General features: G+C 39.1%; 1 protein-coding gene across 1 annotated transcript in view; it reads left to right on the forward strand.

The window, feature by feature from the left end:
• Positions 1-20,444, forward strand: part of KPNA4 (karyopherin subunit alpha 4) — a gene marked incomplete at its 5' end in the record, with an annotated part of 65,375 nt that overhangs the window by 29,221 nt on the left and 15,710 nt on the right. Inside the window, 6 exons of the mRNA XM_080695842.1 lie at positions 3,148-3,234; positions 5,167-5,336; positions 5,636-5,680; positions 8,181-8,312; positions 9,013-9,141; positions 14,480-14,584. Of these exons, the coding sequence (XP_080551968.1) occupies positions 3,148-3,234; positions 5,167-5,336; positions 5,636-5,680; positions 8,181-8,312; positions 9,013-9,141; positions 14,480-14,584 (668 nt within the window). The remainder of the gene's footprint in view (positions 1-3,147; positions 3,235-5,166; positions 5,337-5,635; positions 5,681-8,180; positions 8,313-9,012; positions 9,142-14,479; positions 14,585-20,444) is intronic.

Below are 20,444 nucleotides of genomic sequence, written 5' to 3' on the forward strand. Positions count from 1 at the left end.
CACCCCCATCCCTCCTTTTTTTTTTTTTTTTTTTTTTGTGGTACTGGGGTTCCTGGAAGCCCTTCTACCTCCGGGCTACACTCCCAGACCTATTTTTTTACATTTTTATTTGGAAACAGGGTCTCCTAAACCAGCACGCGTGGCTGGCTTCGAACCTGCGCAATCCTCCTGTCTCTGCCTCCCAAGCGCGGGGATTACAAGCGTGCGCCACCACGCCCGGCCACCCCCATCCCTTTTAAAAAATTTATTTATTTAGAGCCGAGTGTAGTGGGGCATGCTTGTAATCCTAGGTCTTGAGAGCCTGAGACAGAAGGGTCCCACAAGTTCGAAGTCAGCGTTGGCTATTTAATGAGGCTCTCAGCAACTTAGTGAGACCCTGTTTCCAAATAAAGTATAAAATAGGTCTGGGAGTATAGCCTGCAGGCAGAAAAGCCCCCTGGGTTCCACACCCAGTACCACAAAGAAAAAATAAATAAATAAAATTTATTTATTTATCTATTTATTTATGTATGTACTTATTTTTGGAACAGGGTCTCATTAGATTGCTGAGAGTCTCACTATATTGCTGGGGCTGATTTTCAACTTGAAATCCTCCTTTCTCGGCATCCTAGGTATTGAGATTACAGGGGTGCACCACCATGCCCAACCAAGGTTTAGAATTTGATTGGGCTGAAATGATGTAGCTCAATAGTAAAGCTCTTGCTTGGCATGTTCAAGGCCCTGGGTTCAATCCCTAATACTACTAATAATCAATGAATAACTTATCTACATACATTTTATATGATGTTCTTCAAAGTAATATCAGAGGGAAGCAGAAAAGAGCACTATATTCAGTGTTATATTCTATTCAGATACAAACCTCTGTTTCCTCCCCTCCCTCCCCTTTCTCCTTCATTTTCATTTTTTATTGGGGATTAAACCTAGGAGGGACTCTACTGCTGAGCTACACTTTAGCCCTTTGTATTTTTTATTTTGAAACAGGATCTCACTAAGTTGATGAGTCTGTCCTTAAACCTATGATCGCCCTGTCTCAGCCCCCAACTACTGGATTACAAACATGTGCCACCGTGCTTGGCTTGTGTTTCCTATGTTTGTTAAGCAAAAGAGTCATTTTCTGATTCAGAAGGCCTCATGTGGTTCAGGCTTAACTGGCCTAAAAACTCATGTATTAAATTTCCATATCTAGTATTATTTTTATTTTATTTATTTACTTTTGGTGGTACTGAGGTGGAACCCAGGGGCTTTTCTACCTCCGGGCTATATTCCCAGACCTATTTTATACTTTATTTGGAAACAGGGTCTCACCAAGCTGCTGAGGGCCTCACTGAGTAACTGAGACTGGCTTTGAAGTACTGGGATTACAAGAGCGTGTCACCACTCCCAGCTAGGAATTAATCTTAAAATTGTATATAGTCAGTGCTGAAGATACAACTGGGTGGTAGAGCATGTGATTGGCATGTACAAGGCCCTGTCCTTTATCCCTAGCACTAAAATAAATAAACATTGGAATTAAATCCATGTTTAATTGTGAATGAAACTTTGAGCTTAATTTGACATTTGTATGTTAAAGTCCTTTGTTGTTGTTGTTGTTGTTCTTTTTCTTTGTGTGTGTGTGTGGGGGGGTATTGGAGGCCTTACCAGGGACCTTCTACCTCCAGGCTACACTCCCAGACCTATTTTATATTTTACTTATAAATGGTCTCACTAAGCTTCTGAGAGCCTCACTAAGTAGCTGAGGATGGCTTTTAACCTGAGTGATCCTCTTGTCTCAGCCTCCCAAGTACTGGGATTACAAGTGTGCTTCACCACACCCAGCGCTTTTTTTTTTTTTTTTAATGGTACTAGGGATAGAATCCAGGATCCTTCTACCTTTGTGCTAAACACCCAGATCTTGTTTTTATTTATTTTTTTATTTTATTATTATTATTATTATTATTATTTTTTTTTTTTTCTTGGTGGTACTGGGGTTCCTGGAAGCCCTTCTACCTCCGGGCTACACTCCCAGACCTATTTTATATTTTTGAAACAGGGTCTCTTACGCCAGCGCGGCTGGCTTCGAACCTGCGCGATCCTCCTGTCTCCACCTCCCAAGCGCGGGGATTACAAGCGTGCGCCACCACGCCCGGCCTTGTTTTTATTTTTTAAAGCAAGGTCTCTCTGTAGGTTGCTGAGAGTCTCACTACATTGCTAAGGCTGTCCTCAAACCTGCAGTCCTCCTTTCTCAACCTCCCAAATAGTTGTACATCACTGTGCCCAACTTTAAAACTCATTTTGCTACTAAATAAGTAGTCTACTAGTCAGAATCCCCCCCGTAATGCTATTCTAATGAAAATCACTTAATGAGAAATAGACAGATACACAGGCACACACATACAAATAATTAATTTTTCAAAACTTTTTGGTGGTATTAGGGATTGAACCCAGGGCCATTCTACCTCTGAGCTATCTCCCCAGCTTTAGTTTTTATTTTGAAACAGGGCCTTACTGAGTAGTGGAATGAAACTGTACAAGGCAGGCCGTGAACCTGCAATCCTTCTATCTTACCCTCCCAAGTACTGGGATTGCAAGTGTGTGCCACCACACTCCTCCTTGAAATACTTTTGTTTTTGGTGGTACTGGGGTTCCTGGAAACCTCCGGGCTATACTCCCAGACCTATTTTTTATATTTTTAGTTGGAAACAGGGTCTCTTAAGCCAGGGAGGCTCGCTTCAAACCTGTGTGATCCTCCTGTCTCCGCCTCCCAAGCGCAGGGATTACAAACGTGTGCCATCACGCTGGCTAGGGATACATATTTTTTAAATAGGTTTATTATTTTTGAGGTCTCAGCAAACAAGATTGAGTTTTTTCTAAAGATTATAGATTATAGAAGATTAAATATTGAAGGATATAGCCAGGCATGGTGGCGCACGCTTGTAATCCCCGCGCTTGGGAGGCAGAGACAGGAGGATCACGCAGGTTCGAAGCCAGTGGCTTAAGAGACCCTGTTTCCAAAAACAAAAAAGTATAAAATAGGTCTGGGAGTGTAGCCTGGAAGTAGAAGGGCTTCCAGGAACCCCAGTACCACCCCCCCCCAAAAAAATTGAAGGATATAGAATCAAGGTTTATAGAATCTTCAACCTGAAGTGTTGATGTGTTTTCCCACTTTAGATGCTGTACCACTTTTCCTGAGGCTTCTTCATTCACCTCATCAGAATGTCTGTGAGCAAGCAGTATGGGCTTTGGGAAATATAATAGGTTTGTATAAAACTTGCTTATGCTAACCCAGGAATTATTATCATATACTAAGTAATAAATATTTGTAAAAAAGTTTGTCTTCGGTGCTAATTTTTGTGAAATAACTTACAGAAATTTTAACTGTGTAACCAATATAAGGTAATAAGTAGAACAAATTTGTTGCTTAAGATACCATTAAGTCTTTTTGTATATAGTTAACTCAGTTGACAGATTATAAAAATATATATATATGATTTAGAGCTTTTTTATGTTTGTGTTTCATTTTATTTCTCAACTCTTTATAACAAAATAATTAGATACACATGCATTTTTCTTAGATGTAATCTCTAAGATCCTTTAAAGTATCCTTATTGGTAGATACTGGAGAAGTAGTTGTATATACCAAGTAAAAGGATTACTGTAAAGATTTCGAAATGTGAGTAAAAGCTACAAATAATGTCCTTGTTTAATAAGCAAAAAAAAAAAAAAAAGAAAGAAAATAGAAAAAAGGAGGCAAAACTTAAACCAGTATTGTTTTTCTCTAATAGCCATTTTGAGTCTAAAATAAAAATTTTTTCATCTTTTGTAGACTTTAATATGTTAAAATTTAGTAATGTATAGAATACAGTAATATTCCCTATGGTCATGAATCAACAGGCAGTATCTATATCCAGTTCATAGTCTAATTAAAATTAATATTGAACAACAGATCTATCACACTTTTTAGGGAGAAGTAACTAGTAACTATAGGAGGAATAATTACAATTCTAGCAGTCCTAAGTTTTGTTTTTTTTTTTTAATTGGTGATACTAGCGATGGAACCCAGAGGCTTTCTATTTCCAGGCTATATTCCCAGACCTTTTTTTTTTTTTTTTTTTTTTTTTTTTTTTGAAACAGGGTCTCGCTAAGTTGCCGAAAGCCTCACTAAGTAGCCGAGGCTGGCTTTGAACCCATGTGATCCTCCTGTCTCAGCCTCCCAAGCGTGGGATTACAAGCGTGCGCCACCACACCCGGCCTAGGTTTTGCTTTTAACTAGAATTGTTTTTTATCTTTTTTTTTATTATTATTAATGTTATCTTCATCCATATTAAAAAGTTCAAGAAACTCTTCTTGAAAAATCTGGAATCTAAGTTGTTTGTGTCCCTGATAATGTCTCAGAAATCTAACTGTGAGTTGAAAAACCTTATCTCAATAATTTGGCCAAAGATTCTGAAAATTATTTTTTCCATAGATTCTTTATTCTTGCATGGAAGTAATTAGTATTGCATTGATAGTACCTTATGCGTTTGTGTGGGAAGATTTTTCAAAGGTTCCTAGCATATGGTATACTGTTATTAGGAATTATATTGTTTCTTTAACTGAGTTTATTATTCCTTTGAATGTATACCAAGTCTGACATTTAGAACTATTAAGCACCATATTTAAGTACCATACCTATTAAGTCTTTTAGTTTTTGATCCCAGTGACGTTTTGGAATTAATTCAAAGACATGCAAAACCCACAAGCATTGTATTTCTAGATATTGTAGTATTTTTACTTATGTTAATATTTTACAGCTTCATACTAAAAATAACAGTGAAACTGTAGATACACAAATTAAATTTAGTAGTTGTCTATGGTAGTGATTCATACCATGCTTTCAGAATGGAAGCATGCTATCAGAATTTAATTACTCTGAGCTAAAGGCCCCAAATCACTTCTATAGTCCTATTTAGTGCTTTTTTTTTTTTTTCCTGAAATAGTTTTCTAAGTATATAATTTACAGTCATTCTCTTGATGCTCTGATACTGGATTGTAAGTATAATTGTACATATTTTCTCTTTAATATTTTGACATATCTTTGGCAGGGGTGGAAAGGGGGTTTATATTTATATTTTATTGAATTATATTAACAATATTTTTAAATATATTAATTTAATATTTAAAATATACTAATATATTTTATTTCTACAGGTGATGGGCCCCAGTGTAGAGATTATGTCATAAGTCTTGGAGTTGTGAAACCTTTACTTTCATTCATAAGTCCATCTATTCCTATAACTTTCTTAAGAAATGTTACTTGGGTTATGGTCAACTTATGTCGCCACAAAGACCCACCACCACCAATGGAAACTATTCAGGAGGTAAGCGAATTTTTTAATGATAAGATTAAATACCATTAAGTATTTATTTTTATGTGTTTCTGGGTTTTTTGTTTGTTTTGTTTTTGTGGTACTGGGGTTTCTGGAAACCCTTCTACCTCCGGGCTACACTCCAGACCTACTTTATATTTTTATTTGGAAACCGGGTCTCTTAAGCTGGCTTCGAACCTGCACGATCCTCCTGTCTCCACCTCCCAAGCCTCAGGGATTACAAGTGTGCGCCACCACGCCCAGCTGTTTTCTATTTTTAAATATATGTTTCTTTTTTTTTTTTTTTCCAGATTCTTCCAGCCCTTTGTGTTTTAATTCATCACACAGATGTAAATGTGAGTAAAAGCTCGTTATATATTTTTATATATATGCATACATGTAATTTTGATAAACATATACATATGACATACATGCATACATATATATACATGTGTGTTTATACATACATGTGAGTGTGTATATGTGTAGGACTCCCCTCTGTGACATAGGGAAGAAAATATGTTAATTGCCAGTGTATTTTGTTATCACATTTTTACCATTTCAGAAGCTGTAATAGTTTGGGGGTTTAGTTGTAGCTATTGTTTTTGAGATTATTAGGATTGAGACCAGGAATGTTCTACCACTGAGCTATGCCCTGAGCACTTTTTAATTTTATTTTTAATTTTTAATTTTTAATTAATCACCTAGGTGTTGTGGTACTGGGGATTGAACCCAGGGGCGATCTACCTCTGAGCTACATCCCCAGACATTTTTACTTTTTGTTTTGAAACAGGGTTTTGCTAGGTTGCTGGGAATCTTGGTGTGTTGCCTAAGCTGTCCTTCAACCTGTAATCCTCCTGTCTTAGCCTCTCAAGTACTTAATAAAATCATAGGTATGCACCACCAAACCAGCTTTTTATTATTGTGAGACACGGTTTTGCTGGCTTGCCCAGGCTGTCCTGAAACTTTTAACCTTTTCTACCTCAATCTCCTGATATAACATATATTTGGTATATTTCTATTTATTGTATATTTCTTGTCACAAAATGCAATTTCAGTAAAGAACTATTGTAAAATTGCTAAGTAGTGTTTTGTTGTTTTTGTTTTGTTTTGTTGCGGTACTGAAGATTGAACCCAGAGGCATTCTACCTCTGAGATATATATAACCCCCAGTCCTATTTTTATTTTTTTATTTTTGAAGCAAGGTCTCTCTAATTTACAGATGGCCTCCATAAATTAAGTAGCTGAAGCTGGCCCCAAACCTCTGATCTTCCTGTACTTGAATTACAAGCTTGTACCTCCATGCATGTCCAGCAATGGAAGCTTATTTTGACAGCCTGGATGTTAAAAATCACATACATGGCTGGGCGTGGTGGCACACGCTTGTAATCCCCACTCTTGGGAGGCGAAGTCAGGAGGATCGCGCTGGTTCGAAGCCAGCCTTTCTGTCTTAAGAGACCCTGTTTCCAAAAATAAAACAGTATAAAATAGGTCTGGGAGTGTAGCTCGGAGGTAGAAGAGCTTCCAGGAACCCCAGTACCACCAAGAAAAAAAAAAATCACATACATGTATTTTTCATTATTTAAAGATAAAATGAAATATTTGTGCTTATATGCATGACTTAGTATTTTATTCATGTACCAAACTATAAGAATTTTTGATCTTTAATTTCATTTTTACTCTTATTTTAGCTTCATTTATTATAGAGATACCTTTGTGTGTGTGTGTGGTACTGTGTATTGAAGGGGTATCCTACCTCGAAGCCTATTTTTTAATTTTGTGTGTGTGTGTGTGTGTGTGTGTGTGTGTGTGTGTGTGTGTGTGTGTGTGTGGTACTGGGGTTCCTGGGAACCCTTCTACCTCCAGGCTACACTCCCAGGGGTATCCTACCTCAGGCCTATTTTTAAATTTTTTTGTGTGTGTGTGTGTGGTACTGGGGTTCCTGGGAGCCCTTCTACCTCCAGGCTACACTCCTAGGCCTATTTTTTATATTTTTATTTGGAAACAGGGTCTCTTAAGCCAGCACAGCTGGCTTCGAACCTGTGTGACCCTTCTGTCTGCCTCCCAAGCGTGGGGATTACAAGCGTGCGCTACCATGCCCAGCTACATCAGGCCTATTTTTTATTCTTCATTTTGAAACAGGATCTCACTGAGTTGTGGAGGGCCTCACCAAGTAGGTGAGGCTGATTATAAACCTGCAATCCTCCACCTGGCTATAGGTAACTTTTTATTGTCCAAATAACAGTAAAAAAGTCAGTATAGGCAAGATTTTAACTTCATAAATATATATATATTGCTTATTTCTTTTTGTGTTTATGCAAAGGGTCTTACTAAGTAGCTGAGGTTGTCATCGAATTGCAGTCCTCTTGTCTCAGCCTCCCGAATGCTGGGATTACAAGCATTCGCCACCACGCCCAGCCTATCTTTTTTTTTGTGTGTGTTTTGTTTTGCAGTATTGGGTATTGAACCCAGGGGTGATCTACCACTGAACTATATCCCTAACTCTTTTATATTTTATTTTGAAACAGGTCTTGTTAAATTGCCCAGGCTGCCCTCAGATTTGCAATCCTCCTGCCTGATCCCCTCTAGTTGCTAGGATTATAGGAATTTGCCACTGTGCTTGGCTGTCTTCTTTATTCTTACTCAAACAACAAAGAAAAAAGCAGAGCAACTCTAATTAACCTATACATCCCGAATATGGATAAAAAATACACAGAGATTATGATTCTAATGAATTGAAGTGAAAGAAGGAAAGAAAAAAGAAAATTGTAGAATAATTTTAGATTAGTTGTATAGTCAAGAATTACTAAAATTAGGAAATACTCAGGCTATTTGAATTTTCATTTTACTTACTAGATATTGGTAGATACAGTCTGGGCCCTCTCTTACCTTACTGATGCTGGCAATGAGCAGATACAGATGGTAATAGACTCTGGAATAGTTCCTCATTTGGTTCCTCTACTCAGCCACCAGGAAGTTAAAGTTCAGGTAAGTTTGTTTTTAATAAAATCATGTTTTTCTTATCATTGGGTTCCAAATTCATAGAAATAGGGAGTGGTTTCCAGGAACCTCAGGTTCAGGGCAATGGGAAGAGCTAATGGATAGTTCTTTTGGAACTATGAAAATGTTCTTGAATTAGATATTGATATTGTTTGTTCAACTTTGAATATTGCTAATGCCAAATTGTTTCCTCTGAAAGGATAAATTTATGTGAATTATATCTCTATTTTTTCAAAATCACCAAGGTCTTTTGTCTTGTAGAAGCAAAAATTAGTTGGGGAAAAAGCTTTAATGTAACAGAAAAAGATTTAACATAGCCATAGAAAAATAAGTTCAAATCTTATGTCAAGCAGATGCTTGCTTTAATTAAAAATAAATAAAAATGTAATCCTTCCTTCCTTTCTCCCTCCCTCCCTGCCTCCCTCCCTCCATTCCTTCCTTGCAGTGTAAAAGTATCCTTCTTTTTTGACTCTCTTAGAATAATTTAAGCTACACGGGATCTAGAATTTATCTTTCCTCTTTACATTTCTGTTCCTAGATCGATTCCTGGTGGAAAGTAATGGCTCAAAAACAATAGATTAGTTGGAATGAAAGAATGCAAGAATTAGTGTATCTTGTCTTTCATAAGCTGCCTAATATACCTAGTTAATCAGGAGTTCTTCATATATTTTATATTTTTACATTTTAGACTGCTGCACTTCGAGCTGTGGGCAACATTGTTACTGGAACTGATGAGCAAACACAAGTAGTTTTGAACTGTGATGCTCTTTCACACTTCCCAGCACTCCTGACACATCCCAAAGAGAAAATTAATAAAGTAAGTATTTTTAGGTACTATTTAATAAATAGCACATAAAGTAGTCATTTTTATTTGTAGGATTAGGGTCCCCAAAGTATCTGTAATATTAGCTAGTATACACTATCATTTAGATATTAAGAGAAAATAAAATACTTCTTTATAGCATAGGAAATGATTTTCAATTAAAAGTTGTCATTGTCTGTGTCCCCACTCATGATAAGATTTGAACCTAGGACTTTGTGTACACTAGGCATGTGCTCCACTACTGTGGTGCACTCTCATCTGGAAGGTGGTGCTTTTTTGGCTCTTTTGGAAATGATGAAATAGAGATACTTGGGTGTTGAATGTGCGTGACTGGTAATTTTTAATATGTTAAGTAATTCTAGTTTAATAATTTTTAGATAATTGTGTGTGTGTGTGTGTGTGTGTGTGTTTGTGTGTATGGTGGTGGTGGCTATGGAAAGGGGGGCACTGAATGGTGATGCTGATATTGGAGTGCATCTGAGGCTGTTGTAGAAATAACATGGGTTGTTGATTACAACACTGCTGATGATTATAACCCAAGAACAGCTCACCTACTAGCCCAGCACCCTAAAATCTCTAACAGGTTCATTAAACATGGTCCTGTGATCTGATCCAAAAGAGCCTAGTGTATACTAGCCAATGCTAATATCTTTTAGTGTAAACTTTACCAAGTATTTGAAAGAGAGAAAACTTTGCATTTTAGTAAATTGCTAAATTTAACAAAAGTTTAGTAAATGCTAATAATATCCTATATAACCCATTAGATAGATGTTTTGCTTTATTTCATGCTAACTATGGTTTTAGTAATGTGCTTATTATCTTTGAAATTTGGGAAACATTTGGCACCTCTATCTTTGCAAAAGCATAGCACCATTCTGGTGTAAAGGGTAACATTGCAAGAACATTAAGTAGATCAGTAAGAAATCAAGCATCTGATGGTTCTTTAGCTCTTAAGAGAGAGGTGGCACGCAATTGTGAACCCAGTCCTTGGGAGGCTGAGATAGGGTCACAGGCTCATGGCCAGCCCCAGCTACTTAGTAAGGGTTTATTTTTGAAACAGGGTCTCACTAATTGCAGAGGTCCTCACTAAGTAGGTGAGGCTGGCCACAAACTTGCAATCCTCCTGTCTCAGCCTCCCAACCACTGGGATCACAAGTGTGCGCACCATCACACCAAACTAATACAGACCCTATTTAAAAGAATAAAAATAGGACTGGTGGTGTAGTTTGGAGGTAGGATGCCCCTAGATTCAATCCCCAGTACCGAAAAAAAAAACCAAAAAAGTTTAGGAAGCTCGGTGAGAGAGCACATATCTATAATCCCAGTGCTTGGGAGGCTAAGACAGGAGGATCTCATGTTCAAGAATCAGCCCGGACATAGTAAGCCCTCTACAACTTAGTGAGAACCTGTTTCAAAATAAAAAGCAGAAAATAGGGCTGGGGATTATAGCTCAGAGGTAGAATACCCCTAGGTTCAATCCCCAGTTCCCCATAGCAAAAACAATAAAACCTAAAAGGGTTGAGGATGTAGCTCTGTAACAGAGTGCCCCTCTACCACCTCCAGACCCTGCTATGAAGAAGAAAGGAGGGAGGGAGAAAGGGGATGGGAAAAAAGGAAAGACCGTTATAAAAAAAGTGTACTAATCAGGTGTGGTGGTGCACATCTGCAATCTCAGTACTTAGGAGGTTGAGAAAGGATCACAGATATGAGGCCAGTCTCAACAACAAGACCCTCAGTAACCATCAAAATGTTTGTTTGATTCTTTGTTTTGTTTTCTTTTTTAGTACTGGGGTGGAACCCAGGGGCCTTTATATTTTATTTGGAAACAGGGTCTCACTAAGTTGTTGAGAGCCTCACTAAGCTGCTGAGGCTGGCTTTGAACCTGCATGATCTTTCTGTCTCAGCCTCCCAAGCACTGGGATTACAAGCGTGTGCCACCATGCCCGGCTTAACCATCAGAATGTTTAAAAATAATTTTTTTTTGTTGCGTTACTTGGGATTAAATACAGAGGCATTATAATTCATAACTTGACCACCCAGCTCTGTTTTATTTTTTATTTTGAAGGGTCTCACTGTGTTATAGAGGGCCTCACAAGGTTGCTGAAGTTGCCTGCAAACCTGCCATCCTCCTGTGTTAGCCTCCCATGTACTAGGATTACAGATTGTGCGCCACCATCCACAGCTCAAAACAAAAACTTTTTATTAAGGGCTGGAGGTCAAAATACTGCTGTATTCTATCCACAGTACCACTTTAAAAAAAAAAAAAAGAAAAAAAAAGAAAAAAAAAGCATACCAACCAACCCATTCACCTACCTCCCTTCCTTTCTTCCTTCCTCTTTTTAAAATAAATTTATTTGTGTATTTAGGTGGTGGTGTTAGAGGTTGAGCCCAGGCTACACCCCAGCCCTTTTAATTTTGAAGCAAGTTTCCAGCCAGTCTGGGTAGTGCATACTGTAATCCCAGCACTTGGGAGACTGAGACAGGAGGATTGCAGGTTTGAGAATAGCCTTAGCAATTTAGTGAGATCTAGACCCTGTTTCAAAATCAAAGGAGCCGTGTGTGGTGGCACACACTTGTAATCCCAGCATTCAGGTGGCTGAGACTGGAGGATTGCTGTTCATGGACAGACTCAGCTACTTAGTGAGGCTCTTTGCAATTTAGTGCAACCTTGTTTCAAAATAAAGAATAAGCTGGGGTGGTGGTGCATGCTTGTAACCCCAGCATTTGGGAGGCTGAGACGGGAGGATTGTGGTTCACAGACAGCCTCAGGTACTTAGTGAGGTACTCCATAACTTAGTGAGACCTTGTTTCAAAACAAAGAATAAAAAATAGGGTAGGGGTTATAGCTCTGAAGTCAAATTCCCCTGGATTCCATCCCCAGACCTGAAAGAAAAAAATAAAGAATAAAAAAAAAATTAAGGCTAGGAGTGTAGCTTAGAGGTAGAATTTTGAAGCAGGGTCTAGATCTCACTAAATTGCTAAGGCCCCTGGGTTCCATCTCCAATACCACCAAAAAAATAAACAAACAAAGGGACTGGGGGTATATTTTGGTGGTAAAATGCTTTGAGTTCAATGCTCAGTACCACCCCCTCCCCAAAAAAATACCCAACAGGGTTTTCCTAAAGGTGTGATGTGCTGGTTTCAAACTTCCTATCTTCCTTTCTCAGCCTCTTAAGAATTGAGATTACAGGCATGTGCCACTGTGCCTGGCTGTATTTTATTTGAGTGTTTTTGTTTTGATTTTGGGGGTTTTGTTTTGGTACTGAAGGTTGAAACCAGAGGCATTCTACCTCTGAGCAATACTCCCAGCCTTTTTATTTTTCATTTTGGAACAGGGTGTCACTAAATTACTGAGTCTGTTCTTGAAACTACGATTGTTCTGTCCTAATAAGCCTCCCAAGTACTGGGATTATAGGCGTGCACCACCATGCTTGACTTCAGTTTTAGTTTAGTTTTTTTGTTTTTTTTTTGTTTTGTTTTGTTTTTAAGATTTAAAGAAGTCTATTAAAAAGATAGAAATACAGAAGATAGTTACTGCTACTGACCAGCTCAGCTGGGCACTAGGGACTCTGTCAGGGTGTCGGGACCCTTTGGGACTGATTTCTCGAAAGGTGGGCAAAGGCTTTGGTTGTGGTTCTGCAGCCACTTATCTGCAGCGATTTTTCCCTTTTTGTGAAATAAACTCCTTCAAGTTTCTGTTTAAGACGCTAAAAGTGGAGATTCCTCTCTGGGGAAAAATCTGAAATGACTGACACAGACAATTGCCTCCTCTCACATGCAACTGACCACTTTATTTTAGACACAAGATTTTTTATATTTCCCTATTTCCCAGTGATTCCCTAGTAGAAAAGTGTAAACACCAAAAAACAATAGTGAAATATACATGTAAATCACCAACCCTAAACAAGACAAAAGTAAGGCCTGTGACATCACAGGTCTTTGTGATTGAAATCAGTCCCATGACCCTGCAGGTGGGTCTTGTGCTTTAAGTCAGCCCCTTTGGCCTTGCCTTGGCCTTGCAGCTGCAGAGGCTTTTAGTGGGCAAATTCCAGAAGAATAAAAGTCACACCCAAAATCACTTGAAGAATTCAGTTTTTAAGAGTTTCTTTAACCCTTTCGGGAACCTTTTATTCCTAGGGCTTAGTCCAATGTTCTTCTCTATCTAGCAACCTCCTTTGAGCTGAATGGGGACGAAGTCGGAGATTCCAGCTTTCATACATGTAGTTGGCGTAGGGAAATCTTTGTCATGTACATTTATGATGATTTAGAGGATTTCGATGAATGTCTACCGGATTTTGCAATACCATCTGCTGTCTGAACGCTTCACCCTATTAAACACTTAAAATATATTTTAGCAGACAGGGCCCAAAAAACACCATGAAGTTTTTATTATATCTGTCTTTTGTTCTGTCATAACTATTTTAACCAGGTGGTATTGCCCTGTGTCCAGGCAGTGCTATTACTAGGTACAAAGGTCAAGATTCCTCCTAGCCCTCAGCTCTATTGTAAGGATTAGAATGAAGGTCAAAGATAGGGAGGAACTTCGCATCCCCTCCCCTACCTAATTTCTTTCACAGCACCTAGATTACAACTTAGAGTAAGGTAGAGAAAGTCTGAGGGCTCAGACATTTTACTAGAAAATTTATCTTTCACGGACTCAACTTCTCCCACAGTCCTGATTCTTGGGATCTCGTTTTACATCATAGGAGCCATTAGTATAGAATCATTATAAAAAGAATAATAGCTTATATCTAAGAGCATGGAGTACTTTGGCCAGAAACAACTCTCCCTCAGGGCTTCTCCTTGAGACATGCCACGTTAGTCGTGCACTCAGACACCAAGGAAAGTGGGGTCGTGGCAAGTTACACCACCCCCAGTTTCATTTTTGATATCTCATTGTCGTGAATAATTGAAATTCATTTACTTTGGCTTGGATTCCTAATTAGGGTAGAATAAACATTAATGCATGTGCATTATGTGAGAAAAGGGCACTTAATCTCATTTACAACATTTTTAGAATTTGGATTTGTATCACAGCTCAACAGTTCCTTGGTGTTTGTTCAGGTAAACTTCTGGGTCATACTGTTTGGGAGTTTGACTTTGTAAGCATTTTTTAAGCATCCTTTGGAAGGATTAGTTCATTGTGGCTTGAATTAGGGGCCACTAGCAATTTGTCCAAAAAAAAAATATATGACGACTATAGAATTGATTTTGTTATGGAACTCATTCAATAATAAAATCATTTTGATACTGCAGTGAATGTTTTTATTTTTAGTTCAGGTACAAATTTTATCTTTTTGATGAAAAATATTAAATGGCTCTTGTTCTACAGGAAGCAGTATGGTTCCTCTCTAACATCACTGCAGGAAATCAGCAGCAGGTTCAGGCAGTAATTGATGCCAGCCTTGTACCAATGATAATACACCTTTTGGATAAGGTAAGTAAATTATCGTGTGTGTATCTAAAAAGAATATCTATTTTTTATTAGAACCTATAAGTGGCATGAATACTAATGCAGTGATAATTAGTATTAATGTTAAAACTTTTGAACTCCGCAGTTTTTATATACAGGAAACATTTCTTTTTGTTTTTGTTGTGCTGGACATTTTACCTCTAAACTATACCCTTGGCCCTATTTTATTTTTTATTTTGAAATCAGGTCTCACTAAATTGCTGAGGCTGGCCTTGATCCTGCAGTACTCCTGTCTCAGCCTCCCAAGTACTGGGACTACAGGTGTGCATACAACCATACTTGGCTCTAAGAAATATTTCTTCTGCTTAGAAACCTCTGGCTCTTTGTCAGACTTGGTCTTTTTTATCCTGAATATTCTCTTTGATTTATCCTTAAGATCTCTTATCATATGAAAAATCAAAATTCTAGCTGGGTGTGGTGATGTACTCCTGTAATCCTAGTACTTCAGACACTGAGACAAGAGGATCACAGGTTTGAGGACAGCCTCAGCAAGTAGAGGTATTCTAATCAAGCTAGCAAGATCCTATTTTAACATTAAAATTAAAAAATAGAGCTGGGAGCCAGGCATGGTAGTCCACACTTATAAAGTATTTGGGAGCCTGAGACTGGAGGATCATAGGTTTGAGGACAGCCTCGACAATGTAGTGAGGCTCCCAGCAACCTAGTGTGAGATTCTGTTTTAAACTAAAAAAAATTAAATATGGCTGGGGGTGTACCTCAGAGGTAGAATTCCCCAGGGTTCAATCCCTAATACTATAAAAAATAAATAGAGCTGGGAGTGTAGCTTGGATATAGAATGCCTCCTGGCTTCAATCCCCAGTAACATGCACACACACCCAGAAAATCAAAGTTCTGAATTTTCTATCTGGCATCTTCTGCCCTTCTGATTTCATTATTGTGGGGTTGTGAGGATTTATTGTAATCTTAGTAGGCTTTTGTGTAGGTCATTCCTGCTTTCTATTTGCCAGTGAATTCTGTGGGGAAAGAATTAGTCTCTGAGCATCTGCTTCTTATAATTGGATATTTAAACTCAGACCTTACTACTTCTTTAAGTGAGTATAAGTCCTGTCACAGAGATTTGTCAGTGTCCTCTTCACCTGTCATCTCCTCTCTCATTTGGGCTGGGCAAGAATTTTTGTTTATTCAAGAAGGTAGTCTTTCCTCAGTTTGACTGTTTTGTTGATATTGGGAATGCTGTCTAGAACTCCCACTTTATTTGAATTTCCTTATTCGAATTGTGGGCAATTGAGTTTCTTGTCATAGTTCTCCCTGTTGGCATACTGGAGGTGAATGGGTGGGATTTGGTGGATTAGCTTCTGGCTTAGTAGGTGTTTATATAGCAACAAGGAGTGGAGTATATATTTTTCTCAGTGCCTTTGGAATTCAAAGTTCTCACTCTAGGTTTGAATATTTATGTCCACATGGACACTACTATTTTGTAAAATAAGAGAAAGGTAGGGAAAACAGCAACAGTCCAAAAGAGAGAAAAATCAGTTTGCAAAAGCAACAATGACTATGATGACATCATAATGAAACAAAACCAAACAAAATAAAGGCAAAAAGGGGGGGGAGAGTACTAAAACCACAATCATGATATAGAAACTGTTAGGTTTTTAGGCGCGATAAAAAAGACGAGAGAGACCGATGCACCAAGAAGAAAAAGAATTTTAATGCGGTCTACCCCGGGGATAGGAGCTGGACCGCTCCCGATGACCTCCGAGGCTGGAAGGGAAATGCCCTTCCTTTTAAAGTTTATGTCTTGTGGGCGGAGTTACGCGTGGAAACTCCGCCCCTGTCGTGATATTGCCCAGCAGTCTCCTCCTTTTCTAAGGTCCCGCCCTGCGGGACCCAACCTGTCAGAAACAATAAAAACAAAATGGTAGCCAGACGTGGTGGAGCACGCTTGTAATCCCCAAGATTGGGAGGCTTGGGACAGGAGGATCACACAGGTTTGAAGCCAGCCTCAGCTACTTAGGCTCTTAGCAACTTAGTGTACCCTGTTTCCAAATAAGCTATAAAATAGGTCTTGGAGTATAGCCCGGAGGTAGAAAAGCCCCTGGGTTCAACCCCCAGTACCACACCAAAAGGGGGGGGGCAAAAGAACCAAAGAAACCCCAAAACAACAAATTCACTTTGAAAGGGGAATTTTGGTCTTATTATTAGTGAAGCTTAAAGAGCAGGAATCTTCAGATCTTAATGGTATCCTCTGTTTCCTTTGTCCTTTAGCAAGATGGATAGATGGATCTTAGGTCAAGTTGAGATTATTTCAATCTTTTTTTCAACTCCTTTCTGGTTCAGTTTAAGATTTTTGGATCCTTCCACGCACCAGGGAGCTTTGCTGATGTTCTATTCAGAGGGGAGAGAAAAATCCTATTCCTGTGTTGTGCAGACACTGTGATCTGGCTTGTGCTTACTGTGGGCTCTGCTGCTCTGGGGAGGGGAGTAATGAGAAGCCCTGAAGTCTCCTCACTCTACGTGGTGGACCCTGCTTGCACCCATTTGGCGCCCACCATGTTTGTTTCTATAGTGGAGTTGGATCCCCTTGGTACAGTGGCCCTCAGGCTCTCTGTATACTAAGTTGTCACCCTTCACCCTTATATCTTGGTTCTGAGCTGATGTTCTGGGTTTATGGGGGGGCTAGGCTGTTCTTCTGGGGAATGACTGCCAGCAGTTACTGGTCACTGGCACCATGGGTCTGGTGCTGTCCCTACGGGGGGTGCTGGGGCACTCCATGGAGGAGACGTGAGGATTCTCTTCTTTCCCACAGACAGTGGGAGTTCTCACAGTAGCTGCTACTGCTGCTGTTGACTCTGCAAAGGAACTGGGAAGTGCTGGTGGGAGAGTCTGCCTTAGGTACCCACAAGTTTACTTTGGTTTTTTCACTCAGCAGGACCTCGCTGCTACCAGTGCTGCTCCTCATGCCAGATTTGAGAGAAGCGCCCTGCCCTAAGCCAGACTGCTGACACTGATTGCACCTCTTGCTAGGCCAAGCCAGTGGGGATCCCTGCAGTAGTTTGTGGCGTGGTCTGCAGGGGCTGATTCCTTTGGCTGTGTTATTGGGGATGCCTGAAGGACAGACACATGCTACAGCCACTGCTTCCTGTCCTAGCTCTAGGAAGCAATCCTCCCAGTGTAGGTCTTACTGCTTCTGATTCCAGTGCTATGCTGCACTGGTGGAAAGGCTTGCCTGCGCCAGCTGGCCCAACAAAGGTGATTCCCAGCAGTAATGAAAAGGCCTGGCACATACCTGTAATCCCAGTACTTGGAAGGCTGAGAAAGGAGGATCACAAGTTGGAGGCCACCCTCAGCAACTTAGTAAGACCCTGTTTCAAAGTTGACAAAAAAGGGTGGGGGGGGGAATTGAAGTTATAGCTCAGACATAGAACACCCCTGGGCTTAGTCCCCAGTACCAAAAGAAAAAGTCCTCTTCTCTTCTAGTCCTATAATGCTGGTAGCTTCAGGATCAGAAGCTACTGCTCCCCACACTGGCTCTCAGAGACCATTCTCAGCTTGCACTGTCCCCAGTGATGCTAATTTTGAAGCATGAGCTAAGTTCTTTTGGTTGGGAAAATCTAAATAAAGTCCTTCTTGCTCCTGATTTACTTTTTGACTATTGTGCAAATATAGTGAGATACATAACATAGTTTTCATTTTAATTATATTCTTGGTAAGTTTTAAAAGATTATATTACTAACATTTATACCCTTTAAATTATTTTAAAATGTTTTTTTAGTCTTGTAGTAAAACTTTTTTCCAAAATTTATTTCACTTTATTGTTAACTCCTTTTAATTTGATACTATTGAATGCTAATATCAAGTCAGTTTGTGTGCAGGAGAGTTTATAAGAAGGATTTTTCTACTTGCTTAGGGTACATATGATGCAGTTCGAGGTTTATCTTTTTTTATTTGTTTATTTTTTATTTTTATGTGGGACATTAAAAATAGCATACATTCAGACTGTGCTTGGTGCCATCCCCACTTCCCCTTCCTCCTTCCCAACAATGAGTGTCGAGGTTAACCATGCTACATTCATACTTTTACACATATTTGGATATAGCTCCTCCATTAATCAACCTCAGCCTTCTTCCTCTCCTATCCTTTCATTTTAGCTTTGCTGAGGTTTCCCCTCCATTATCTGGAGTCCCTCTGGTATTCCTAATAGTCCCTACTTTGGGCCTGTTAGAGAGAACATATGTCCCTTCTCTTTCTGTGCTTGGCTGATCTCACTTAACAATATTCTCCAGGTCTTTCCATCTTGTTGCAAATAATGTGATTCTTTTTCTTATTTATAGCTGAGTAGAATTCCATTGTGTGTATTTCTCATAATTTTGCAATCCATTCATCTGTTGATGGAGACCTAGGTTAGTTCCATATTTTGGCTGTTACAAATTGTGCTGCTATAAACATGGGTATGCATATGATACTGTAGTTCTCTGAATTTAATCCCTTTGGACAAATACCCAGGAGTGGTATAGCTGAATTATATGGTGGATCTATTCCCAGTTTTCTAAGTATCTCCACACTGATCTCCATAGCGGCTGAACTAGTGTGCACTCCCAACAACAGTATAAAAGAGTTCCTCTTCCCCCATGTCCTCACCAGCATTTTTTGTTACTTGATTTCTTTATGCTTGCCACTCTAATTAGGGTTAGGTGGAATCTTATAATTAGGGTTAGATGGAATCTTAATTTACATTTTTTCATGTGTCTATTGGCCATTTTTCTCTCTTCTTTTGTGAAGGGTCTATTCAGTTCACTTGCCTTTTTTTTGGGGGGGGGGTGCTGGGGTTCCTGGAAACCCTTCTACCTCCAGGCTACACTCCCAGACCTATTTTATACTTTTTTTATTTGGAAACAGGTTCTCTTAAGCCAGTGCGGCTGGCTTCGAACCTGCGTGATCCTCCTGTCTCTGCCTCCCAAGCACGGGGATTACAAGCGTGTGCCACCACGCCTGGCTTATTTGCCCATTTCTTGATTGGGTTATTTGCTTTGCTAGTGTAGATTCTTTTGAGCTCTTTGTATATTCTGGATATTAGCCCTCTATCAGAGTGGTGGATGGTAAAGATCTTCTCCCATTCTGTAGGCTTTCTCTTTAGGTTCTTGATGGTTTCCTTGGATGAAAAGAAACTTTTTTTACTTTGATGCTATCCCACTTGTTAATTCTTGCTTTAATTTCCTGCGCTTTGGAGGTCTGGTTGAGAAAGTTACTGCCTGTGCCTATATGTTGGAGTGTTGAGCCTATGCCCTCCTCTAATGACTTTGCAGTCTGTGGTCTAATTTCTAAGTCTTTGATCCAGCTTCCTGTACACAGTGAGAGGTAAGGATTTAGTTTTATCTCTTTACAAATTGATAGTCAGTTCTCCCAGCACCATTTGTTGAAAAGGCTGTCTTTTCTTCAGCATATGAGTTTGCCCCCTTTGTTTGGATTGCTTTGTTTATTCTGGGTCTTTCTCCATACAAGATCCATGGCTGATTTTTCTCATGCTGATTTTTCTACATCTATGAAGAATGTCGTTGGTATTTTAATAGGAATTGCATTAAATCTATAGATCACTTTTGGCAGAATGGCCATTTTGATGATATTTATTCTGCCTATTCATGAGCAAGGGAGATCTTTTTATCTTCCAATGTCGTCTTCAGTTTCTTTTGTTAATGTTTTGTAGTTTTCATTGTAGAGGTCTTTTACACCTTTGGTTAGGTTTATTCTTGAATATTTTCTTGGTTTTGAGGTTATAGTGAATGGAATTGTTTATTTCTTTCATTGTGAATTTGTTGTTGGCATAAAGAAAAGCAAGTGATTTCTTAAGATTGATTTTGTATCCTGC

The sequence above is a fragment of the Muscardinus avellanarius genome (assembly GCF_963383645.1).
Source record: "Muscardinus avellanarius genome assembly, chromosome: 5".
Taxonomy (NCBI): Eukaryota; Metazoa; Chordata; class Mammalia; order Rodentia; family Gliridae; genus Muscardinus; species Muscardinus avellanarius.